At 48.1% G+C, this 26,766-nt stretch overlaps 1 protein-coding gene across 8 annotated transcripts in view; it reads right to left on the bottom strand.

Annotated features, from left to right (window-relative positions):
* Nucleotides 1-26,766, bottom strand: part of trps1 (trichorhinophalangeal syndrome I) — a 65,980-nt gene that overhangs the window by 19,675 nt on the left and 19,539 nt on the right. For 6 of the 8 annotated variants that reach the window (XM_057020340.1, XM_057020334.1, XM_057020336.1 and 3 more), the window contains 7 exons: nucleotides 15,964-16,659; nucleotides 15,621-15,733; nucleotides 12,623-13,205; nucleotides 12,320-12,531; nucleotides 11,759-11,957; nucleotides 11,420-11,654; nucleotides 8,810-9,590 (listed from right to left, as the gene is read on the bottom strand). In XM_057020340.1, the coding sequence (XP_056876320.1) occupies nucleotides 8,810-9,590; nucleotides 11,420-11,654; nucleotides 11,759-11,957; nucleotides 12,320-12,531; nucleotides 12,623-13,205; nucleotides 15,621-15,733; nucleotides 15,964-16,657 (2,817 nt within the window). In that variant the 5' untranslated portion in view covers nucleotides 16,658-16,659. Of the gene's footprint in view, nucleotides 1-8,809; nucleotides 9,591-11,419; nucleotides 11,655-11,758; nucleotides 11,958-12,319; nucleotides 12,532-12,622; nucleotides 13,206-15,620; nucleotides 15,734-15,963; nucleotides 16,660-23,602; nucleotides 23,714-23,951; nucleotides 24,160-26,766 lie in introns of those variants that run through there. The other 2 variants (XM_057020341.1, XM_057020333.1) reach the window with 2 other exon arrangements.

Consider the following 26,766-nt stretch of genomic DNA (forward strand, 5'->3'; position numbering starts at 1 on the left):
TGGTTGGTGCAAACAGTCGGTGCAGGGGTCCGTTGATCCGCGGTCCCGGCCGTTTTTAGACCAGCTAGCCTCATAAATCCTCTGTGCACATGTTTGCGTGGCTTTACAGCCTCACAAGATGTGTTTTACAAACGTCCGTAATTTCTTAGCGCCTTGAACAGAACAACCGTCTCCAACGCCAGAGGAGGAAAAAGATCCGGGGGTTGCGAGAACTCCCAAACCAGGACTGGGAGAACAGGGTGGAGAAGCGTCGCCTTGTCTGCGCTTTTGAAGCTAGCAGAAGAGCCTCGACTGCAGCCTTGGTTTTTCTGGGACACTGGGGCCATCCTAGCTCAGTCTGACACTAGACTGCTGTCTGAATTTACAGCTGCGGGAAGGGAGGGGGGGGGGGGGGGGGGGTCTGGTGCTGGGATATTCCAGAATCTCTGTGTGAATCAGGCAAGTGGGTCTCCTTAAAAAATCGGAGCCGCGGCTACAGGAAAACAAGGCTGTTAAAGGACCGCCAGACAGCCCCCCCCCCTCTGCCCACAACACAGGAAGAACCACAATACCAGTCGATATCCAGTCTGAGGGCAAACAAGCCTCCGACGGTTAGAGAGGCGCAGGTCCGCGTCTCGTCTGCGGGTGTTGTGCAGCCAGACATCGGGAGGGAGACGGAACAAAAGAGAAATGGCCTTCAGGGAAATTGGGGATACGGGATGCGTCGTGCTAGTGGAGAGGAATTCATAAAGGCGCTCGTACGGAGAGAGAGACACACAGGCGCACACTGCTGGAGAATTCCTAATGAGTGAAGACCTCACAGGGGACTCAGAGGCGGGGAAAAGGGGGAGTTACAGGACAGACACACAGAAGAGGAGCAGAGAGAAAACTGGTCTCCTGGCAGGAATTCACCATATAGTGTTAGCGTGTGTGTACATTATGTTAAAGATTGAAGATTTGAAAATCCCCTTTCAACATTCTTCCCTCGCACACACTCACACACACACACAGAGCGGCAGTGAGTGTGAGCGGCATGGATAGATGTCCCGAAGAGAAGTGGATTAAAGTGTCAAAATGACTGGTCGGTCCCGAGTGTGTGCGTGCATACTTAAACTGCGCGTGGAGTCGGGGATGTGACGGGAATGTGAAGGCGTCCGCGGAAGAAGAAAATAAATAAACGCCAGTTTTTTATGACGTTGAATCAGATTGGGAAGATGATCCAACGCTCATTTTAAGCCTTCCAGCTGCGGGGACTCTTCATGTTCGGCGTTGGAGGAAATGGGTCCGCGCGACTCGGCGGTTATTCCCTTAACTCCGATTAAAGAAGCAGTTTCCAGCACCTCCCTGCTTCACCATGGCGATGGTAGCAAACAGCATCTCTGGGCTGTCCTTCACCTCTAAAGCCTGGTTTGTTTCCCCAAACGTGTTTTGATCTGCAATTCTGCAGCTTTTCTTTGCATTTGTCCTCCCACGGTTCTGCGGGCTGACCCCAGCGATGGCCTGGTGACCTCTCTGGAATAGGCTCCACGGCCATCTACGCAGCAGTTAACAGTAGGAAAAGGTCACTTCGCAGGTTCTCTGACCGGCTTTCTCCAGGTTTTCCCACTAATATTGATGTACCTGCGCTGGTTTGTTGGTAAAATCTTTGAGTGAATTAGTCACATTCGCTGATTACGGCTCCATTCTCCAGCCTCAAATGTTCGATTATTAGACCCGAGCGTCCGTGCGCCTGCTGATTTTTCTCTATGAAACCTTTCTGCTGTCTTTGGCCTGGATACAAGACGCGCTGCGCACGTCAGATGCACCAAAAAGGGGACAGATGGCTGCGACTGAAGAGTGGGTGGCAATGAAAATTGGATTTACTGAGCTTCTTATTACTCATTGTTTTGCTGTTGTGGTTTGGCAGCTGATCTGGACTATACCCCTTTGCAAGTTTGCAGCTTTTTTGTGTGTGTGTGTGCTTTTTTTCCCCTTCTTTTTATTTTGGCTTCCATGACGCGACAAATTTCTGAGCTTTGTTTTGAGTTTCTGGAGACGGTGACGTGAACATTTTGGTGTGGAAAATGCCATTTTGAATTGAAAAATTGCTAAGAAAAATAGTTTGTACTGGCCCAGAACCTTTTGGAGGGGTAGGAAACGAAGCGCAGATGTTAAAAAAACCCCTTCATTATATCATTACTAAAGGTCAGATGTGTAAGCATTCATAAATATAAATCAAACGTACACAGAGCGTTTGTTTGCTGGTGTTACTCTATAATGGGATCATCGCACGTATCACTGTGCATCTCTAACGTTGGACTGACAGGCTCCTCTTCCATAGATGCCAGCATTTCACAAAGTTTTCATTCATCAGGAATGATATTAATCATTTCATCATTTTTAATATTTATATTTTTGGATGCAGTCACAAATCCATCCCAGCAATGGTGTGTGCCTGCTGAGTACTCGATTCCTGCATTCTGTGTTCTCGCCACTAGCGGCTGCTAAATTGGACACAAGCTTTTTGACTTTTTTTTTATTTGATGAGTCAGCGTTTCATTCATACTTTTCACTCCTTCGTTTCCAGAGTGGCACAAAAATGATCCATTCCATACTTAAAATACTTGCTTAAAATGCTAAATACTGCTGTACGTTTTAATTGGGGGGAGGGGGGGTTCTATCAGTTGTCCAGAGGCCGTCACACAGAAAAGGGGCTTGATTGTGTCGAAGAACCTGAGACTTAAAACAAATGAAAAAGAGACCCAGAGCACGGTTTTCAAATTAGCTATTGGTCAGGGGTCAGATGGACATTTAATCCAACCAATCAGCTTCCTAATTACACGAAAGCTGCAAAAAGGCTCTGTGTGTGTGTATGTGTGTGTGTGTGCGTGTGTGTGTGGGTGGGTGGGTGTGTGTGCAGCTGGATGGTGTTGCATGTAGAGGTCTCGTTGCAGCCAAATTATCATCTGGCCTTCATATTGGTTCCATATGGGAACACGCATGTGAGTGTGTGCGTGCGTGCGTGCACGGAGCAACGCGAACAGATCCGCACCCACCCCAAACCTGCGGTAAATTGCTCCCACCTTACACAAAAAAAAGACAAAGAAAAACACACACTCAGAGAAAAACAACACACACGCGCACGTGCGCGTCCCCATGCACTTCCAGTAGTGTGTGTGCGTAAGTTGATTGTAAAAGTAATTGAAGTAAACGTCTAAATTACAGCTAGGAGCTAAAATAACCCCTGTTTTTCACCGTTGCCATGTCGACCTGATTGAAAACACGTGGTCAGTTTCACTGGCAGAGAGGGTGGAACATCGGCGTCAGGGGCGCCCGGCTGAACCAATGAAACGCCTGCGTGTGTAATCGGCATGTGTCAGACCAATGAAAATCAACACGTCGCTCTCCAGACAAAATAACTATTAGGTCCTGTTATGAGCGCCGCTGCGCCCCGAGGACCAAAAAAAAGGGGGTTCGATTCTTTAATGTATAAAAAAAGCAACTTATGTTCTGGTGCTGGATGCGGAACCCTTTTGAGCTACTACGTGGATAACTACTTTATGGAGTTTCCGACTTTGGCGCCAGATTGATGTGGTTCTTTATAAATAGGACAGTTCAGTGGGTGCCAGTAAACTCTGGACAATCGTAGGAAAATATCTTAATACCCAGAGGGAGAAATCCCTCATGGTGCTGCCTTCACCCAGCGGGAGAGCAGGCTCAGCCGCGGCCTTTAGCGAAGAGGCGTTCAATGTCTCCCTCAAGGATGCCTCGGCGGGGGGAGAAGGGGGCGGAGCCTCGGCTTTGAGTCGAGGGACATCTGTTTAATCATTACGCTGCGCCGACGCCAAGAGAAAAAGTCAGCAGGCGATGACTGATTTTACACCTTCGGGAGAGGTGCCGGGATGTGAAAAGTCATATTTCATATGCTGGTTAGATTCTGACGGCTGGAAACCCAAAGACAGACTTGGAACGTTGGGCTAACGTTCGCACACGAGCCAAGATATACTCAAGAAAAGAAAATCTACTTCGTGATTAGGCTGAGCCTAAAAAAGCCGGGCGATCACCTTGCAACTACTCATGGTGACAGCTGTGGGGTGTGTGTGTGTTTGAAAAAAAGAGAGAGAGAGAGAGAGAGAGAGTGGTGGCATATGCAGAAACCCCAAAATGGGTCTAACTGTGGTTAAAATGATGTCATTTGTTTTTCAAGCCAAATGTAATATTCCTCGCAGACAATGAGGCTGCTGTGTTCTGTCACATAGAGGAAAGTCACACGCTGGTCATAAATGTGACACACGCACACACACACACACACACACACACACACACACGGGCAGCGCACGCAGTCCTGCCCACCAGTATTTCCAGAGACAGGCAGACAAACATGGGTCAAAATGACAGCAAACAAGTCGTGTCTGAGCATTATCGCATTAAACCCCCGACCCCAAGCCGCTTTCTTTATTTTTTCTATTCCCAGCATGACTGTGTTTATTTGAGTCTGCGTCCTGATGGGAAATGTGACTGCTACACAAACAAACTGGACAACTCTGTCTGATCGTGCGGAAAGGGGTGAGAGCGGGAGGTCGGCGCGGCGGCGTCTTTGCGCGCACACGCACACACACACCTGCACCTTTCGTGTTTTCCATTAGAGCCTGTCGGCAGGATGCTAACAGGCTAACGTGGAGCATCCTCAGCTCTCACTGGTCCATCGTGTCCCGTTACTGGTAACAAAACATCCGCCAGTGTTTTGATTTCGCTCAACACCAAACGGAATGGAATGAACGCACAAATAACGCAGTGGCGGGCCTCCCCGGGCGCCGCCAACGCGCCCAGACTGTCCGGGAGGGTTATTTTAATAACGGGACGCGACACGTTTTGGATTCACGTCGCAGCTGGAAACAAGTGTGCGACATTAAATAACGCTTGGCACTTCCCGTCCCTCATTAGAAAGTCATTTCTTTGGTTCTGCCTGAGCGTTGCAATTCAAGCCAAATCTAATGTATTTCACAGCACTTTTCAGCAGATCTTTCTTAACAATGTAAAAACGCACGTCGGAAAACATACGGCAGTCGAGCGGGCGGCGCAGTTTAGAGCTTAAATCACTTTAAGGAGTTTTATTTTCTTGGAAGAAAGAAAAAAAAGGGAAAGGGGGGGAAAAAGCACATAAACAAAGTGCTGCACACACGCTCTTTGTCCCGAGCCTAAGCTGCATAATTTCCTGTAGCGGATATAAAGTGACGCTAAATTATCAGCACGGAAAAATAAGTTTAATTCATGCTTTAATTTCCTTGGAAAACACACGCGCGCCAAGACAATCACGCACGGATCAGAACGCGGACGTGTAATTAAACACACGGGCAGCAGAGAGAGAGCAGACGCACATGTACGCTCACACGAAGGAATCGATGCAAAGAAAAACGGAAGACGGGAAATAGAACACAGAGTAATGAGAGTTCCATGGAAATAGAGGTGTGTGTGTGTGTGTGTGTGCGCGTTTTAAACGTAATTAGCGCCGTAGGGCACAAATGTAAACGAGAGAAACTTTAATGAAACTCTCCTCTGATCTGCTGAAACACACATTCCCGTTTATCTCCTCTTGCTCCGTCTCCTTCCTCCTTTCTGTGTCTCATATCGAATGGAGCAGAACGTCACGCAAGGGACTCACACCATCGCCGAAGGCTGTTCCAGGATTATATCATGACCACATAAGATGGGCGCAATTACGTCCTGTTCGTAGGGCCGCATCTACAGCTCCTTCCTCGCCGCCCGTCTCTGCCCCTGGACCGACTCTGTTGTCCGTGAACTGGAATTTCCTTTGAAAACGGCGTCTGGAATTTATTATTTAGGCTTTTAGCCGCACATGTGTGGGTTAATTCACACAGCGCAGGTTTGACTCCCAAATAGTAAAAACCCAAAAACTAAACAACAGGGTAACTCAAAGTCTGCCAGCATCCATTTATAACATAAAACCTCAAACAAGCTATTACTTTAATTTCATCTGCAACTCATACGCTCGGTCTGTCTCCCCCCAGCTGTCACTCAGAGTCAGAGAATGAAATGCAGGACTGGGAAATGTAATAAATCATCACAGAAGCAACCGGCGGAGCGTCTCAACACCGGAAGGCCATTACAGATCAGGCCTTTCAAGATAAATTCACTTCTACCGACAAAGTGAAAGAGCCACCCACACCCCAACACCAGAAACATTTTTTTTTACGGATGCGCCCGGCGAGTTTGTCCCAGTAGCCTGAGAGCTGTCTTATGTGTGTGTGTGTGTGTGTGTGTGTGTGTGTGTGTGTGTGTGTGTGTGTAGCAGGGAAACACGCAGCCAGAGGTTTGGATGAACTGTGGCTTTGGTTATTTTGTGTCTGCTCCTGCCTTTTTTAACTCATTCCTTCCCTTCTAATAAGCCCCACCCCCCATCACTCTTCCTCCATCCTCCCTCGCTCGCCATTTACAAAGAGTCACTTTGTATTTCAGGCAGATTCTTTTATCTCTCGGGCTGTGCCCTGTTGCGTCAAAGGCCGCATTTCAATTCAAATCTCTTGTAAGCGTGTGTGCGTGCCCGCCCCTGCGTGCGTGCATGTGTCCTCCAGTGTCAATATGTGTGTTTGTTGGTGTGTGTGAGCAAAAGGCTGTTTCAGATGATGTGCTGCATTAGTGCCCCTCCCTTGCCCAGCCCAGTGATGAGTCAGCCTCAAAGTGTGTGTGTGTGTGTGTGGTGTGTGTGTGTGTGTGCGCGTGTGTGTGTGTGTGTGTGTGTGTGTGTGTGTGTGTGCGTGTGTGTGTGTGTGTGTGTGTGTAGCAGGGAAACACGCAGCCAGAGGTTTGGATGAACTGTGGCTTTGGTTATTTTGTGTCTGCTCCTGCCTTTTTTAACTCATTCCTTCCCTTCTAATAAGCCCCACCCCCCATCACTCTTCCTCCATCCTCCCTCGCTCGCCATTTACAAAGAGTCACTTTGTATTTCAGGCAGATTCTTTTATCTCTCGGGCTGTGCCCTGTTGCGTCAAAGGCCGCATTTCAATTCAAATCTCTTGTAAGCGTGTGTGCGTGCCCGCCCCTGCGTGCGTGCATGTGTCCTCCAGTGTCAATATGTGTGTTTGTTGGTGTGTGTGAGCAAAAGGCTGTTTCAGATGATGTGCTGCATTAGTGCCCCTCCCTTGCCCAGCCCAGTGATGAGTCAGCCTCAAAGTGTGTGTGTGTGTGTGTGTGTGTGGTGTGTGTGTGTGTGTGTGTGTGCGTGTGTGTGTGTGTGTGTGTGATGTTGACGTGTCTGTGATTGTGAGTAACTGAGAGAAAAAAATATTGGCAGAAGGGGAAAAGATAGTAGCATGACTTTTAACTATCAAAGTGTAAATGTATTAAACTGTAATGTGGAAAACTATTCAAAGTGGTTTGGCTTTTATTAAACTGGGACATTTGTCTCTGCAGTCTTATTTTCTTTGTGAAGGAACATCTTCATGGCTCCTGCACAGTCTTGAGGCTACGGTTTTATTCTTAGCCCTTTTCAAATGTAATAATAATCGTCTGTCGATGCAGCTTCCATAATTCATTTAACTTAATTCAAAAGGAATCATAAACTAAACCGCTGCACAAAGCAGCAGAAGCTCTTTACCAGATTGAGGAAAGCACCAGCGATTGGTCAGAAAGTGCAGAGCAGAACTGAATTTCCCCGATTAGCTCAGACAGCCGGTCGTTCGGCCTAACTTCCAACCCCATGTGGGTCCATTTTTGAGTGTTCCAAATTAAATCGTTAACTGTGTGAACGGGAAAAAAAGCAACAGTGGTGGCTTTCAGGAGCCCGAGACCAAAGCCTGTGAGCTCAAGACGCGGAGCCCGAATCGCTCATGCTAAGCTATAAAAGAGCTGTGATGTGTGATCTAAAAGGGCGTCGCCGTAAACGTTGGTTAATGAAAGAAAACAGGAAGCCGTGGTTAACCTGGTAGGTTCACACGTTATCTCCAACGCTCCCTTTCTCCTCCCTCTCTTTCAGACCACTCCACCCATGATAATGAACAAAACTCTTGCTGCCCCACCCTGTCCAGTCTGCCAAGTTGCTGCCAACACCTCATACACACACACACACACACACACGTAGACAAATCCTGATCATTGATACATGCGATGACGCACACTTACACAGGCGTATCTACACACAGCTATCCACACACACACACACACACACACACACACACACACACACACACACCTCATCATCTATTTCGATTTAATGTGATCACCGTCAATAATCTCTGTGGTGATGGTGAACCGCAGCCTGTTTCAGCCAGCTCATGACATCACGGAAGTAAAAGGCATCGTAGGCCACAAAGTGGGATTGAGGGAGCAAGCTGACAGGTGGTAACCATGGAAACTGTCAGTATTCCTCCACCGTCGCTGTAGCAACCGGCCGGTTTTATTGTTTTGATTTTTTCCCATGTTGTAAAATTAAATGACAGGAATGCAACTGATCGGAAAAAAAAGTGTGTCATGGAAACACATGCACACTCAGTAAACTTCCAGAAAATATGGAGTGGGACACACACACACACACACACACACACACACCTTCTTACACAATGCCATCATGCGCAGGTACTTTGAAAATGAGGGAAGTGTTCCAGATCTCATTACGAAACCTCTCACTACATGAGGTGTAATCCTAACTCTCAGGGAAGGCTGATGAAAGTGTAATAAAGGAAACACTTTGGCGCTCCCAGCAGGTACGATCTGCCGCTGAGGAGCCGTCTAAAGGACTGCCCGCTGAACGTTAGCGACACGAACAAATAACAGATGAGCGTGAGGTGACGGTCAAAACAGAGAAGCAAGAGTCTTTGCCATTAACTCATCTTACCCGCAGAAGTGATTGGGATTCCTCCTTGGTGCCTCCTGCCTTTGACTCCTGAGCTCCGCCCCCTCCACTTGCTCCTCCTCCTCCTGGGTACTGCTGAGTAGCCATCTGGATCTGTTTCTCCCCTGCACCTCCCACTCCTCCTGCGCTGGCTCCCGTCGGCCGCCCTCCTCCGTAAAGCTTGGCGTCTCCCAAAAACGACTTGGTATCTCCCAGGTAAACCATGCTAGGCGAAGCCACGCCTCTTTTCTGCCGCGTGGCCTCGTGATTGGATGAAACAAATGATAGCGAGAGAGGGGAGGAGAAGAGCGAGGGGGTGCCACCTCCGGTCCCCCTTTCCACTCCTCTTTCAGGGCCCATCCGTTCCTTTGGAACCCAGAGTAAACCGTGGGCCTGCTCACTTCCTCCTCTGTCTCCTAGTCCTCTTGTATCCCCAAGAACCCAACTTTTCTCTCTTTCTTTCTCCTCGCCACCCTCACTTTTCACCCCTCCTGCCTCTTCTCTCGTCCCCTCCGCCAAGCGACCCTCAGGGGGGGCCAGGGAGTAGAGGAGGCGGATGTCTCCCTTACTTTCTTCTTTGATGGCTAGGGTGGAGGGAGCCGAGCAGCCATTAGCCGAGAGCGTTAGCGAGGGCGTCAGTGAGGTCGGCAGCGAGCTCGTTGTTAAGGAGCTTAATGAGGGGGAGGATTCGTGACAGTGGGCCGAGTTGAAATGGTCAAGGAGCGCCGTTGAATCGGGAGCCGTGAAGTCGCACCGTCGGCAACGGCAACACGCATGAACGCGCCTAAAAAAAAAAAGACAGGGATATAGCAGTGAGTGTAGCATCGAGCGGGTCAGACGCGGCCTCCACCCTGCCCCACTCCTGCTGCAGGAGCTTACCTTGTTTGTCTGCTACTGGCTTCAGTTTCAGGCTTGTATCATAATGTTTAAAGGTTTATGTGCTTCTGATTCCCCCCAGCGACACAGGTAGACTTCAAAATGAGTCTCTGGCTAAAAGGGGCCTCAATGTTCGACTGGATCAAGTTGAAGTGGGCCAAAACAGTGCGGAATGTAAATGACGCTGAATGGCACACAATAAATCACTCATCAATGGGCCCCCTTTACCCCCCTGTCACTGGTAATATGCGCTATATATAAGAGCTTGGCTTTTCCTGGCTCAGAAAATAGCTTGCATGCTTCTTGTGTGGGCCACAGCGAAATCAGCCCTCAATGGGCCGTACGTTATATCCAACATATGGGAGATAATAAACCGGGATGCTTGATGTCCCTTTCCTCTTTCAAGTTCCTGTTTTATTTAAGGTTTGTTCAAAAACCTTTGAAAAAGGGGCTTTACAAGGATGCTAACTATGCTGCATGCAACAGTTTGTCCTTCAGAGAGCTTTAACCTGAGCCGCTAGAAAGAGATCCACTGGCCTGACACAACACGCATTTATCACAGCTCTTCACTGTGGCTGCTGGTGTTTCAGGTGTCAGGATTAAGATTTGTTCTGAGGTTTGTTCGCATTTGTGCTTGCAGCGAACTCTCTCCGCACTTATTGTTTTATTTGATTTGAGCTGCGAGACTCTGGGCTGAGATTCTCTGAAGGATGTGAGCGGACTGTTAACTTCCCTCTGTGTAGCTCTTTTTCACCCTCTCCCCCACCTCCGTCTCCTCTTCGACTTTGCTCTTTTTCTCCCTTTTTTGGGTCATTCTTCCCTCCTTTCCTTCTTTCTCTGTCACTACATACTTTGGTCTCCTCTCTCCTCTCTCCCTCTTTAATATTTTATTGCTCCCTGGCAGAAATCTTTATAACATATATATTTGTGTGATGGGGAAAGGCGAGATCAATAATCCGAAGGGATTTTTTTTAACAAGTTTCGGAGTTTTCTGTGTGTTGGTCCCTAAAGCCGTGTTTAAACACATTTGGAAACTCGCTAATCTATTTAGCCTTTTTTCCAGACTGCTGTGTCTATGGAGTCTACCACATTACTGTAGTGCTCCCACTGCACCCCTGTTTTAGCTAATATTCTGATAAATATGGATCTGGTGCCACAGTGGTGCAGCGGTTAGCGCAGCTTCTGAGGTCAGTACAAGCTGGGTCTTTCTGTGGTGACTTTTTTGGACTTCCAGGAACTTATTAATCTGGGTAAAAAAGTCCTGATGATGAGAGAGGTTTGTGTTTCCACCGTGCATCAAAGTTCCAAAAAACGTGGTGTCCTTCAGATTCACATTCTTCACAATTTGCTTCAATCTTACATTTAGCTCTGCAACCTGTCAGTTATTCTTCTATAAGACTCAAGGCGCTTCTCTGGGACACAGTTTTGGCTCTACACGGCTGTGATTAGAAATAGGCCTTTAACAGAAATGGGGTGACTGAGCACTCATTTGGACAGGCTGACTATACTACCCAGTGTTTGAGTTTCCACCAACAGCCTCGTGACCAGTGCTGGGAATATCCCAGATCGGATTATGCAATGAGTCTATTTCTGATGAAAGCAGCATCATCACAACACAAGAAAAAGGAACCTCCTGGACAAACTGATCTGGGCGACACATTGTGGGAGTAGATTAAAGAAAGAAATGCCCAATCATCAATAGAACACACGCTCTCTGCTCCAGATGCTTGACCTCACCTGTAGTGCCTGAAGATCTCCTCTTCTACTTCCGTGACAAAGGTGCACTTTGTGCAGGAGTACTCCCTTTCTCCTCCCCTGGCCGCTTCCTTTTCTCCTCCAGCCTCATCCTCAGCTTTGACCTGTGGCGGCGCCCCCTTTAGGCTGATGAGTGTGTGGCAGCCTTCGTAGTGCTGCAGCAACACGTCAATGTCGGTGGTGGCGAACGTACACTGGTCACACAGGTGGGTCACATCTGAGGTGAAAGCAAACAGCAAATAGAGACAAATATCCAGGGAATGAGTAAATGTGAACGATGACGTCATCGTTTGAACAGCATAGATGTGCGAGTTTCGATACCTTGTGTGACGACAGGTTGGACGGGGTTGGACGGGTGAGGCGCCACAGCCTCGTCTCCCCTGAGGTTAGACGGGGTGACGCTGGGCGAGGTGGCCCCTGCTGGTTTTGAACCAGCAGCCTCCTGCTGTGTACCGGACTGTGGAAACTTGGTGCAGCATTTATGACAGGTGGGCTTCTGACAGGCAAAGGGGTGGGACACCTGATGAGAAAAACACAAATAAACAAGTTTGCCAAAGAATACCAGACTCGGAGCATCGGGCTGTTGATTTACTTCTCTGGTTTTTATGCAAATGGAAACAAAGGTTACCATATAAAATGTGCATAATTGGCTGAAAGATGCTAATCTGCATTTGTTTTGCAGCTGGCACAGAGAGAGTGGGGAGCACGCGTAGGTGGACGGGGGGAGGAAGCAAGGGAATTTTAACTCTGGCTGGAAATTGGAGCAATTAGATTTACACTTGTTCCGACGTTACATTTTATTTGGCGCCCGACAGCAGCCCGCTGCGTTCTCCCGGAAAACGGAGAAAATAAACATCTCGAAATGTTCTTTATTGATCTCACCTCCCCGAGGTGCTTTTGCGGCTGGCACAGGCCCTGGGGGCAGTACATGCAGTGCTGGATGCAGCAGCGGTGGATGGAGTGGTTGTGCTGGTAGTGCAGCAGCAGCGGCGCCACCACAATCACGTTGGCGCTGTGCGCCATGGAGTAGCGGAAGTCGCACAGCTGGCAGTTGTAACTGGTCACCACTGCTTCTGCGTCGCTGTTGCTGGGATCTGATAGGGAGCGTCGGGATTTGTTGTTCAGCAGAACGCGGTCAAAGAGCATCAGAGGAGGGGAAACATAAAAACAGGAGGGGTCGATTACCTTGGCTGGTGCTGGAGGGATTTGACGTCGGATCTTTACGGCTTTTGGATGCCCCGGGGTCTCTCTCCGCAACTTCTCTTCTGCCTCCCCTGTCCACCCCTGTAGGATTGGAGCTGTTTGGGCAAACAGCGCCCCCTATGCTCATTCTATGTCTTTGTTCATAGTGCTCCAAAAGCTTTGCTGAGCCCTCCGACCATTCGCAGCTCCAGCTACAGAATTTACAGCAATAATAAGCGTGCACAGAGCCTCGGCTTGGATCGCCCGCCCAGCTCGCCATCGGGATGGAGTACCCGACCAGAGCGTCGTCCTCTGCCCTCACCGCGACGCGCTCGGACCCGTCTAAGACTGGACTCCTCTCCTTGGCCGTGTTGTCCTGCAGTGCCATGCTGTGGTTGGCCAGCAGGGGTGTCGTGGGTGGGGTTTTAACTTTATTTGGATGCGAGGACAGGAAGTGTTGCTCGAGCTCCAACGAGTTGCTGCCCATGTAGGTGAAGTTGCAGAATTTGCAGCGAAAGTACTTTGTGTTGCCCTGACAGTCCGAAGTCTTCCGGCCAATCCCGATGAGCGTACCGCCCACCGTCACCTGTCGTCGGGTAAAGAGAAAAACCAGAGGCTCGTTATGGCCTGATATTTCTTCATTAGACATACACACTGTATTTCCCTTTGACTAATGTCCCATCGGAGACAGCAGGTCCCTCTTGTTTAAACATTTGTCGAAGCTTTAGTTAAAATAATTAAAACTTTTTTTAATCTTTTTGGAAAGGAAAAAAACAACCCTTAACTAAACAAACAAAAACAGCGGCTGAATGTTGGGACATAAGGAGATTATATCAGACTTCAGCGTGACGTGCTTCTGTTCTGCATAACAACCATAAATAAATAGCAGCAGAACTAAACAAACAACCTGTACAAGAACAAATAAGGTTTGTTTGATTTCAATCTTCCCACATTGAAACATTTATCAGTGTAACTGTTAATATCCATGCAGCAGAAATAAAGGCAACGACACCAAATTCACCGGAACCCAACTTCACAAATATGTAAAATATGGAAAGAGCTTTATCCCTGAACGGGGTCACAGGGGGCTGAAGATTATCCCAGCTGCCTTTTGTTGCTTACTTAGCGAGACAAACAGCCATGCACACACTCAATCACACCTCAGGTCAATTCAGAATGTAGTCACTAATTCACCTAACTTAACAGAATTTTTCACTCATTGTAAAAAGTTCCTGCATTACAACTCTCGCATTTATCTCCATTTTTGACAAAATGATGGAAATTCATATGAACCTTTTTTAAAAATAGAGTCATTCATGGACAACAGACCCCTCAGCCTTTCACAGCCCTCATGCTTTGTCTTGTGGTGAACTAAAAATGCCACATGCACGTTTGAATAAAACAAAAACAGGACCAGTTTGAGGACACTGGGGAGAATTCCACGTCTTCCATCTGTGTGTGCATGATGGTGCATTTTCGGTGCTTTAAAAAGAATAAAATGAAATCATTTAGCGTTGGTGATCTCACAGCAGCAATCTTCCCATCATCGCGTCCTGCCGACCGAGCCAGGGCAATTAGAGGGAGGCCAAACATCAAACCGGTTTAGCAAACAGAACGGAGGGAATGGCAAAAATAACACGAGGAGGACAGAGGGAAAACAGGCCGAGGACAAGTGGCACAAAAAATGAGGGAGTGGTTGCGAGTCACATTAAAGGATGAAGAGCAGAGAAAGAAAAGAAGGAAAAAGTAGCTGAGGTGAGGAGGAAAAGACGCTGAGGCGGAGAGGAGGGAGCTGAAACGTGCACCTTTTACTCCTTTCACTGCTTTCTCTTCTTTCCTTCATCACCCATTTCCACCCCCCCCCCCCTTAAAAAAAGCCTCATTGGTCGACAGGACCAATCTCATCTCAGCAAATGACAACATGGAATTTTCCAAACGTGGGCGGGAGAGAAAAAGCCAGTCAGGGATGGAGAGAATAGAGAACTCTTTCATTCCTTTTTTTTTTTACAATATACTTTCACTTTTTCTTCATAATGACGACTTAAGACCGCTGGATTTTCGATTTCTGAGGGTGCGCCTGTGCGCCCCGCTCCTGTGTGTTCCTGTGTCCATTAAAGACTCGCGCACGAGCACACACATATACACAAACACACACGTTTATTAGATCATCTCGCTTGAGCTTCCAGACAAAACCTCAGTGTTCAGACACACTCGCGGTCTTTACAACCTGTGGAGACTGAAAGGATTTTACTATAGATAACGAAAGCAACACAAGGAGCGCTTCAAATTCCTTTTTGCCTGTATTGTATATTTCTTTAAAAAGTGGCTTTTTGACAGCCCCAGCATACAAAAAAAAGAAATAAGCTCCCATGTTTCCAAGAGTTACATCGGAAAGATAAATATGGAGAAGTACAACATATTTCTAAATATAATGGAGGCCTAATTACTTCACTTTTTATTCCATAAACTGGTGTCAAAGCTACTTTTAATAAAATAACTGACAATGTGGTTTGCTGGGCACATAAGAAAATGAACCCGTGTTAATGCTATGACACAATACGCTGAAACAGCATTACTCCTGTGTGTGGATATTCCAACTCAACTCTACCACAGGTACAGACAAAGGCCTTTTCTCCCCACTGTTCAATAATCAGTGCAATAAAATGACCTCACTGAAGGCTTTTTTCCATCTTCACACTGGTTAGCAGTTATTTCTATATCAGATAAAAACAACTTGCTGATTATTCTGCCCTATATAACTAGCCAAAACTGCATCAGAGCACACAGAACAGCATTTCGGGTGGGAAGTGAGAATAAAATGGAAATGCACTGTCCTATGACTGGTTATCAGGTAAGCCCGTTTATACTGAAGTACCTTTAGGCCTCACCATCGGACCACTGACTGTTTTCATTACTCATTTTTTAATTAAAATGATCCATCTGTCTCTCTTGCTACTAGTCCCACAGCTTTCGTTTGTGTTTGCCAGTGATTATCACATACCTGCACATCATATGTGCCGTTCACCATGACTGTCTTGTGTTGACTGTGTGTGTCCGCTCGTGCCTTCCCCAACTCTTTGGCTTGGTTCCTTGGCCCGTGTCCCGCCTGTGTGTCTGAGAACGGAAATGCAGTGGGGGCTCAGACGCATAGAAACATAAATAAACAGCGGCGTAACAATCAAACAGGGAGGAGTCTGGGAGGACTTTTACAGCAACGAGTTGCAGCAAATGGCAACAAAAAAACAGGAAATGTTTGCATGCGTTTGTGTTTCAAGATGTCTGATCCTTTACATCACGATAATTCAGTGATCTGTGTTTAGCTTCATGCTAACGGCGGCAGTTACCCAGAGACGTCTGCTGGGGGGCCATGTTGTGAAGGGCCAAAATGTGCGTATCCAGGGCGGCGTCCTGACGGGTGCGGTTGTGCAGGCCCAGGTGGTACTTTCTGAAATGCTTCACTAGGTCAGCCGGGTCGTTGCCGTAGTAACCATAACCACACACATTACACTTGAAGTCCTGAAGTTTGGGCGAGGGGCTGGAGGAGAGCGGAGGGGTGGAGGCCGCCGACTCGTCCGCTCCTTCTGGGCGGAGGAGCAGAGGGGGAGCAGATAGAAGAGGGAGGTGGTTCACCTCCGCCCTGTCTCGTTCCAGCTCCTCCGCCCCCTTCTCCCCATCCTCCGCCTCTGACTGGCTCTCGAGTCTGTCGGTCAGCGCGGCTCCCCCGCGCCTGGCCTTGCTCCTCCCTCCCCTCCTCGCTCCTCGCTCCACGCTGTTGCAGCGGTCGCCGACAGATGAAGGGGAGACGGAGGAGGACACGCACTCGCTTTCGCCCTCCTCCTCCTCCTGCTGCTCTTCATCTCCTCCGAGGTGGTCGGACGGCTCTGGCTCAGAGGGCCGGTTTATGCGTTCGGCCTCTGCCCCGACTCTTCCCTCCTCCTCCACCCCCTCTTCCTCTTCTCCCTTGGGCCTCCTCCCCTCTTCCTCCGTCTCTTCTTCACCTCCCACACTCCGGATTGGGGGATTCTTCTTCCTCACCATCTCTGATATGGAAACAAAGACACAGAAATGTGGTTTGATTGATTATCTACATGATGTAACCCTCAATGCACAAAAACTGTTGGACGTGTGAAGAAAACTGGGTGGCTGAAACACATCTGAAGCACTTTTAACCTCGTTCGTCAAGAGATAAAATATGTCTGATGGACAAAAATAAGCTGAAATCTGTGACGATCTTCAGCCACAAACCTCCTCAAAGAGAAAGAGCTCCAACAAATCAGAAACAGCACAGCTGTGAGGGCTCCATTGGGAGCGTGTGTGCCAGCGAGCGTGCACGCGCGCGCGTGCACATTGGCACCGTCGCTCCATCTATTTGTCTTTTCTTCTTTAGCTCCATGCATTTCCCTGTTAAACTGGGGAGAGGAGCTTTTTATCATTATGGAAACCATCCGTGAGAATCTTCCACACATGACCACATCAAAACTGAAGAATATCAGAGGGGAGGGGCCCGGCAGATAGTGGGGGGGGCAGAAAAGTTGAGGAGACGAAGGGGGCGACGGCCAACAGACGACCACATCAAACCATCAAACCCCACACGCCATATCACAGAAGATGGAAGAGGGAGATTCATCCTCTAATCTTCTCATTTTTCTCCTGCCCTTCATTCCCTTTCTGGCTCCTCTCTCCAACTCTCCAACCATGCTTTCTTTTGAGTTTCCTCCCCCTTTTCTCTCCATTTCTTCCCAATTCCAAACCAGTTTGCCTTCAAACCCACACCCCCCCGCCCCCGCCCCTGTCCTTTTCACGCCACTTTCACTTGTATTTCCGTCGCTCTTCACGTCATTCTCTTTGTTTACATGTGGGAGTCATTTACAATTTAAGTAATTCCATCAATGATATTTTCGCCTGTTTTAGCCACCCCCGTTGCCCCTCCCTCCCCTAATCACTGCACGAAGCCATCAAATACCCGACCATGTGTTTTATGTTAAACCATAATGTTCCTTTTGTTGGAAAAGAGAACAATTGTGGTCGCTCTGTTCACCAAACTCAGACAGCGCGGCAGATCGCGTGCGCGCGCAACGTTAGCATGTGTTTATCGGTGTGGTCGTTTAATTCATATTCCGCTGTAAACATACTCAACCCATTGACCCTCGGGCCACGTTGGGATGTGCACGTCGGCTAATAAAGCCAGTTAAAACCAGACAGACGTCAGATAGACGCCAAAAAACTATCTTTTTTTCCTTTTTTAGATCACTTCAATATGAAGCTTAGGGCCACTCGGCGCGAGTGTTTGCATGGTTTGATGTTGGCCTGCTTGTGTGTGGAAACCTGTGGCGGTCTGTGTTAGCGCGAGAGATAAACGCTTATTGTTATTTATATGAGAATATCAACAGACGGGCTTCCAAAGGGAAAGGGGACATAGTTGAAAACAGATAATCAGAACAATATAAACAAGCACATGTAGATATGCATAAACACGCTAAAAAGAGCCATCTTTGAAACAGGCCTCTAATGTAAGCCAGGGGATTAGGCCCAAAAGAGAAAATAAAACACACAACCACAAAAACGAGGAATGAGCGCGAGGGCTGCTCTCTTTGTCCAATCCAATTTTCTCTCCGTGGCCTACCATTTTAACATTTCTTTTCTTTTTTGAGCACGCCGCTATTAAAATAAAAGCAATTTATGTCTGCTGGGGCCCACGCCTAGCCCAGCCCTGGCACTGGATGTGTCCGTGCAAGAGTGCGTGCATGTGTGTGTGTGTGTGCATGCGGGTGCGCGACTGAGTGGAGGGAGCGGGGGAAAATCTCATCTGAGGCACGCCACACCCAGTCGAGATTCATCATCCACACACGTGCACGCGCGCACATTGACTTAGTGGAAAAACACAGTGGAGTTGGGAGCTCAGGAAGTGGCAGCTGACCCGACGGCGTGACTTTAACACCGGCTTCTTTAGTTATTTTGGCGATAACCGTTAGCAAAAAGTGTTAAACCAACAAGCAAATATGAAGTATACTGGCTTCCTGTCATCATTTACATACATCTCATGTGCTACTCCAGGATGTGGGCAACACAGTGATGTGTGGTTGCTGTCCTGTGAGTGTGTGTGCGTGTGTGTGTATATGTAGAGGCTTTGTCTGCTTCAGGCTGTGTACACAGACGGGAACCATTACTATCAACTACAATTAGGTACAAGCAACCACAACATACCACATAACAACTGCAGCTACCAGCTACAATTAGACCTTATACACCACAGCGGCCTCACTACGCATGTCAGGAGAAACGTGTCACTTAATCATTTCCATCATCTGCGATTAGACGCAACGTGGTGGATAAACCCCGACCGGGCATCTGCGGGAGGGTTCTGGACGCGCTGACGGGTCCAAGGATACGATTTGAGTTGTATGTAAAGCGAGGTGTCCTAGCGAGGTGTTGGACATTCACACACAATCTTTAAGCTTTGGCTTTCAGCCGGAGGAGGTAGGAGTGGTGAGAGGGGGGGTCTGACGGTAGGATTGAGAAAGAAAGACTGCAATTAGAGTGTTTTAAAGTACACTATGTTTAAAAAGCATGTCTGAGACAACGGACAGGAATTGTTCAAATTTTACACACTGGAGCTTCAAAGGTTTAAACTGGGGACTTTTTAATCTTTTATGAGACAAAAACTCAGACAATGATAAAATTGTTCTGAAACACAGAGATGAAGGATTTAAAAAGAAGTAAATCCCAGTAATCCAAAAATAAATGACTCAATTACCACTGGAGCGTTGGTGAGATTTGATGACACAGCACTATTTTCAGTAGCATGCGTGCACATGTATATCTGTATATACTGTGCATGTGCATCTGCATCCAAACACAGTTCTGTGTGACAGTGACGTGCATCCTGTCTTAATTAAGACTAAATCCCCTTTGCTGGTGTAATTTCAATCAATACAGCGAGAGCAGACCTGAAGCTGATTCTATCCAATTTAGTTTAATTCCGCTGAGTGTGAGTTCCGCTTGTGTGACATAACAGCATGACAACATATGTCTTTTGCAGTATATTTGTAGCATCAGACGTGCTTTGCTGACCGTACCAAAATATCTGGCTGCCGCCAAAAGCCTGAAACGCATGACTTCCTGTCCGTAAAAAAGGATTTCCCAGGAAGGTCCTGGCAGCACCGTTGTTGCTTCGAATGACGGCAGCTTTCGTGACTGTGCTGTATCGCTGGGTTATTAATCCGTTACACATAAAAAAGGCAGAGAATTCCAGCACGAGGAAGGCCGCCCATCCAAAACGAATAAAAAAAATAACGCAATAACGCCAAAGGCTGCATGTTGTGAATGTAAAGTAAATATCAATGGAAGCACACGTGACTGTTTTAGTGTCCGTCCAGACAAAACAAAGCATTGAGAGCGAGTCTATTTAAAGCATAACAGACAGTGGCCACACATGTAACGTGCTGCCTGAACTGAAGAGGAGAACAGGCGGACAGACAGAATTCCACATCTGAAGGCGACAGGGAACAGCTCTGAATGGATTTAGCAGAGACGGGAGTCTGATTGCACGCGGGCGAGACCTGGGAGGAAAAACAGAAGGAGGGAGAGACACGGGGACAGCGTCCCATCACAGGGAGACGGAGTCCACCTGCCATTTTCATACTAAAAGCATTCAGTTGCCCAGGAGGCCCCCTAATCAATGCCAGAAGCCTTACTAACACACACAAACTTCTGTTCATTTCTGCCAAGCTAGTCTCACACACACACACACACACACACACACACACACACAAAGAAAAACCCATTCATAATGGGGTAAAAGCATGCAAAATATGTCATCTTAAATGTCAAACTTAATCTGAGGCTCACATTTCAGTGCCCCTCGCTCCGACTGTTCCACCTCTGCTTCCACTCGTCCGTATGCTAGCTGCGACACTCGGCGACGCGCGGCGCGGCTACGCTGCCACGACCGAGCCGTCCGTCTTACCCCCCGATCTTCTGGAATTATCCGTTCAGCACTTCCACCTTTTAGCTTCTGCTACTGGCCTCCCCCGAACCTTTGAGCTAACCTGAACAGTGTTGCGATCATCCGTCACCCATCACCTTTTTTTTTAACCGTTTCCTGTTGATGCGATATTTTAAAATTGCAAAACATAAAATTCCATTTTTAAAATACGAAGCGCTCATCTCACTACATAAAAAGCTTGTCGAGGCTCCGGGACAGGAAGAGGATGACAGTTCTAACTATTAAAGACAAACCAGCAGAGGGGCTCATGATTGCACACATAACAACAACACACACTTCTGCATGCACAGAAACACACTAACACAAGCTCCTCCAGCTCCCACAAACTTTATTAAATATAGATTGCAGGAGTCCGACCTTGACTAACTACATGGGATTAGTTCACCACACAGGGTCTGGGAAGTGTGTGTGTGCGTGTGATACTATGTAGTACCCCTGTGCGTGGTTAAAGAACAGTGTTTAACACCAGTGGCACACAGACATGAAGACATGAGCCGACGCGGTCCAGGATAAACCGTCGGTGCTACTGACTTTTTTCCGCTGCTCCACCTTTAAAAGACTCCAGAGATCTAACATGTTGCCTCTTCTTTCACCATAACAACAGTCTTAGAGAGGACAAACTTGTCTACAAACCGAAAGGCCAGAAATAAACTCACCGTCCCGACTGCGTCACCGTCGGCGTGATGGAAAATGATCCGTTTCCATTTGTCAATATGGAGTTAACGGTGACGTCAACCTACTCAACGCTACATGCTAGCTACTTAGCATCAGAATCATGGCAGGACAAGGATGACCTGCAGTGTTCTGAGGGTGGAATATTCAGCTCATTAAGAACAGGTTGGGAAAGTTCTCCCTCTTGTTGGATGAATAATCCCATTATTTGAAGGACACATCTACAGACGGATCAATTAAAGGCTCCTGATCTTCTCGGTTACTCAGCAGATTCCCTGGATGATTTCTATTGCTTTATAATCCAGTCCTGAGTGTTTACTAGACTACTGCATGGAAGAGCAGCCAAGAGGTTGCTGGTTCAACCCCTTATGGGGCCATAAATAATGTGGAAACGCATTAGTATTGCAAAACATACAACTACACAAATCCAAGCTGTCCACACACACACACAAACACACACACACACAGCCAGCTATGCATACATACATAGATGAGCCAGGTGCCTGTTCTCACAGTATTTGTCAATTTGTGGATGTTTTCAGTAATTTAAAAATAATAATAACAGAAGACAGATACAGTCTCACACACACACACACACACACACACACACACACACACACACACACACACACACACACACACACACACACACACCGACTATATATTCCTTCTGCTATTTCAATAATCTGTGATCTGAGAGTTTATAAGACTCAATAGTCTGGCCTCTGGAATGGCTGTCTGGATTTCAACTTTACAGACACACATTTAGACACAGACACACAACTCCCCTGCTATGGTCCTCCGAGCCCACGGTGTCTGTGTGTGAATGCACGAGCGCAGCATACCATGCGTGTGTGATCACGTCTAAGAAAGCCCCTTTAAAAACGGATCTCTCGCACCGTGGCCGACAATGTCAACGGCGCCGTGAGCCCTCGGGTCGCACGTCTCCTCGTGTGTGTGTGTGTGTGGGTGTGGTGTGGTGTGGTGTGGGGGGCAGATATTTAGGGATAAATCACACACTAAAGCGCACACAGAAGCGTGGGAAACGCCAGCAGAGGCGCACGGCGTGCCTGTTTTCAAGTGCCGACATCATATAGACACAGAAAAAACAAAGCGTGCATCAAAATCGAACGCACGGGGTAGTTTCATCACCCCGGCAACAGAGATCAGTGGAGAAAAAAAATGATTTTGTTGAGTTAGTTCGACCGTTTGGCTCATTATCTCCGAGAAAGTAAATAATTCAGCTTCATTAAATCCTCATTTGGTTTGTTTCTGCATATCAGCCGAGCGCCATACAGGCTGCAGACATCCCACGAGTGCGCGGCGCATCGTCAGAGGCAGCCTGTCGGATCCGACTCAACAGCAAACCCACGTGACCGTGCCTTTCTTCCCCACAAATAACATCTCCACTATTTAGCACTGATAAAACACACTTAAGCGGCTGAACACTTTTGGGAAAGGCTACGCCCTCAGTGGATTTGATTATATATATTTAAAAGGACGAAGGAAATAGTTCTGAACCAGAACTCACGAGCCTTTATGTATGGATGCTGTTTATTATTGGACAGAACTGGACTCTGGATCTGAAAAACCCTGAAGAAAGGAAAACCAGTGAACCGCGTTCAAACGGGAGCCACGACTTTCTCCGCTTGTGTTCCGAAGACCAAGAAAGAATCTGTCTCTGGATATCGATTTGTTGTGAAGCAGTAAAACTCCGCATGCGCTGAGGGCGTGCACGCTTGAAAAATTCATGGCGCAACAGTCAGAAAGCCGGGGCGAGTTTGGCGCGGTGCGCTCAGAAAGTTAAAGAACCGCGCTGGAAACTGTCTGAGGCTGCCTGTGTGGCTCCGTCCAGCCCTCAATCATCCGATTTTACAAATAATCTGCGCTTCAGCTGTGGAAACAGACGCGCCGGTCGTTGTTTTCTTTCACGCCGGCACCGGTTCTGATGCGCAGGCTCCAGCACAATTAGGAGCACGCTGATGTGGCTTCAACCAGCTGAAAGTGGATCCGCTGTTTAGCTTCCTCCAGGCTGCGCTGGACAAAGATCATGAATGCAAACGCGCCACTTCATGCGTTAGATTCGAACCCTCGTGCTCTAACATGCAGCTCGTTATAAATCACCAAATGAAATCACAACATTAGCCGTCATTAAGCAGGCTTCAACCGATCCAGACACCTTCAGGATGTCACACGTCTTTATATTGCATGTTGTAGCTTTTGCTGCTAAATGTAGCCGCCTGCTGGGGCTCCCAGACGGGACACAAGTCCCCCCCACCCCACCCCACCCCCAGTCAGGGCCTGACCTTCATTCTGCTGATGCAAACGATAGTGGCTGATACTCTTGGCTTCAGCGGGGGCACACGAGACCTGATGTCATCCTCTCAACTTCCTGTGATCGGAGCCCTCAGGGGGGGCTGGAGGACAAGCAGGAAATTAAACACACATATGTACATATGTGCGCGCACACGCGTACGGGTGTTGACTGAACAAGAAATAAAGGCATCTCTTCAGTACCATTCCAAACACCAAGAGTATTATATTACCCAGCAACATGCAGGAAAATGCTGCACGCACCAGGGGAAGGACATGCAAATGGGCTCGAGGAGAGCCGGCGTCAGCAGGAGAGAACAAACACTTGCAGCCTGTACGTACCTCTGAAATTGGGTGGCGTCTTTGTGTGTGCGAGCATGCGGGCGGTTGAGCCGAACGCCCAAAGACGGCGCAGGAACATCAGAACATGGGTGCTGACGCAGAGCTGACACAACACACCGGTGCAAGAGAGGGGCACTACAGCCGAGGAAAGGCTGGCGGCTCATCTGAGCTTTCGTTTCCTCTATCCTGCATAACCACCGACACACACACACACACACACACGCGCATAAACACACAGACACACAAACGATGGTTATGGGATCTTTGGCCTCCCCAGATGAAGCAAGGCCACTTTCTAAAACTGCAGGTTCTCCGTTCAAACCAAAAAAAGTCCCTCAATGAGTAGAGTTGTCCGGGTCAAACATTACTGACACAAATGACTGTAATAGGAGCAAAATTTGGGTAACAAAAAGTACAGCTAAACTGATTATTCTAGCGATGGACTGCCAATCATGTCTTACAGACTACTGAACGGAGAGCACTTAAGAGGTTTCCAGCAAATTATCTTGTCTCCATTTTTCTTTATATTAAAAAGAAACCTGTTTGAACTGCTAAAACAGATTGACGGGGATTGATTCTTTCAAAGAATATAGTTCCTTTTCAAAGAGGGCACCAATATAAACCTCATGTTCTCCTAATTGAAGCCCATGAGAACAGAGGCAGAGAGAAAGGGAGACAAGCTAGTCAGTGAGCAAATGGTAACGTTTCAGCATTTTCGCCACCTCGTCATCGCCGACGGGATGAATCCCAGCTGTCGGGGTGCACGCACTCGCTCCCTCCCCACACCCCCCCCCCCCACGCAATCACACACACCTTTCTGGGGTGTAAGGAAGTTGCAGGTCATTGCAACATCAGAGCCAAAAGCACATGAAAACGTGCACATCCACAAGATGTGTAAAATGTGCTGGGCTGTCTCCAGCGTGGCCCGGGGGAGCGCGTCTTTAGTCACGCCTGTTAGGCAGCGGCTGATAAGACGGACGATAGGTCTTATTTGGTCGGCAGCATCCCTTCGGGGCCGCCAGCTTGAAATCCTCCGACTCCTTTTCTCGCGCAGACGTTGATTCAGTCTGAATCCCTCAGTCCGGTCTGACACCACAGGCCGACAGCATCCGCGAGGCTCCGCCCTCGAGACGGGGAGCAGGAGCTCTTTGGCAGAGACTGAGGCCGATGGTCTGCTCCTAAAACGAACCCGTGACTGAAAAGGCCACAGAAGGTCGTCAGCCTTCAATGTGCGCTGCTGGGTCGCTTCCTGACGTGCACGCAGGCCAAGGAAAGGAAGGTGGTGCGTTCAGGGGCCTGTCACGCTAAACGATCCGGTGCCCTGATGAATGAGTTCATCAAGTGTAATCTCTGGGCCTCATCTCCTACGCTGTACATCCCCCATCAAACGGAGCATCGGCAGCTTCAATGGAAGGATTGGACCGCCCAAAAGATGGAGCAACCCCTGCACGTGATATCCAAGGACTTTTCTTCTGATCCAAGCCTGGGAGGATATTTGCCCTGAGCTTTCCAGCTCATCAAAACAATGACACATCTCAACACACCCCGTCGCGTGTTCCGCTGCGGCTTATCGGCGTAGCCCGAAGTAGGTCAGAGATTGACGGCAGATTCAGGTGTGGAGCTGTAGTGACAGCGATGGTATGTGATCTCCAGTTCTCACACCCATTTAACAGCTGATACACCCTTAAAAAAGATCTCCGCGCACACGCAAATGCAAGCACAGGCGCGCAAAGGTTTGAGCCGCGAGATATCTGGCGATTACGACTCCTCTCTTGTTCTCTGCCCGGCCCTTCCCCTCCTTTTTCTCTGAAATCGCTGGCGTGTGCGTCTGATGATTGACACACAAAGGCGTCTTCGCATGTGGAAGCTCCACCACAGCAGACGTCGTCGGGCTCGGCTGCGTCGCTAACAAACATCGGCGGAGTCCCAAGGCCAAAGTACAAGTCATGCAATGTTAAAATATTAGAAACATGTGAGCGTCAACGTGGGAAACGAGCCGCGCTTGATTTACGACCGATGATATTTGGACTTGCTTCTTAGCTGATAGCTCAACCGCAGCCATGGCGATAATTTAAGAAATGCTGGCGCGCAACTGCAGGAGAGCTCTGTAAATGTTCGACATCATGACATAGTGTATTTTCTGAGGTTTACGCGCAATAAACTCGTGTGACTCGGCTCTAATCAGCTCACTGCGATGGAGACAATATGTCCCAGAGACTTTCGCTCAAAAACCGCAAATTCTGGCACCTGGCGAGCTGCTATCTGCCGTCGATCAACCCGTCAAACCTACGGCGCTGCATGTTTGCAGGCAAATTTACACAAGTGTAATCGCTCTTCCAAAACAAAAGGAGCATGTAGCGATGGGAAAGATCCAGGTGATAAAGCAAAGATGAGAAGAATGAGAAGATACAGTCGACTGCATCTGAGCTGAGGAGGAAAATGAGTTAAATGGGATCAGGTGTTGAGCAAGTGAATGATTCCTATTTAATGCTGTTTTATGTGATGAAACACACGAATGCTAGTCATGCACTGCTGCTATAAAAATAAACAGACTGAAAAAAAGAGCGGCTGGGACAGGAATTCACCTTAAAGGGACTCTGACTCAGTGATAAGAATCAGACAGTGCACGGAAACAGACGTGCGCACTCACACACCCCTGATTGTTGCCTGAACTCAACTAAAGCCTGGTGCACTTTGCTAACAGTGCGAGTACAAGATGTCTATCCAGTGAAACAAAGAGAGCAAGTGAACCAAGAGGAAGTGACAAAACGCAGCAGGAGCGCAGCAGGAAGGAGGTGCAGGCGTATGTTTTTAT

Source organism: Takifugu flavidus, chromosome 21 (genome assembly GCF_003711565.1).
Source record: "Takifugu flavidus isolate HTHZ2018 chromosome 21, ASM371156v2, whole genome shotgun sequence".
NCBI lineage: Eukaryota > Metazoa > Chordata > Actinopteri > Tetraodontiformes > Tetraodontidae > Takifugu > Takifugu flavidus.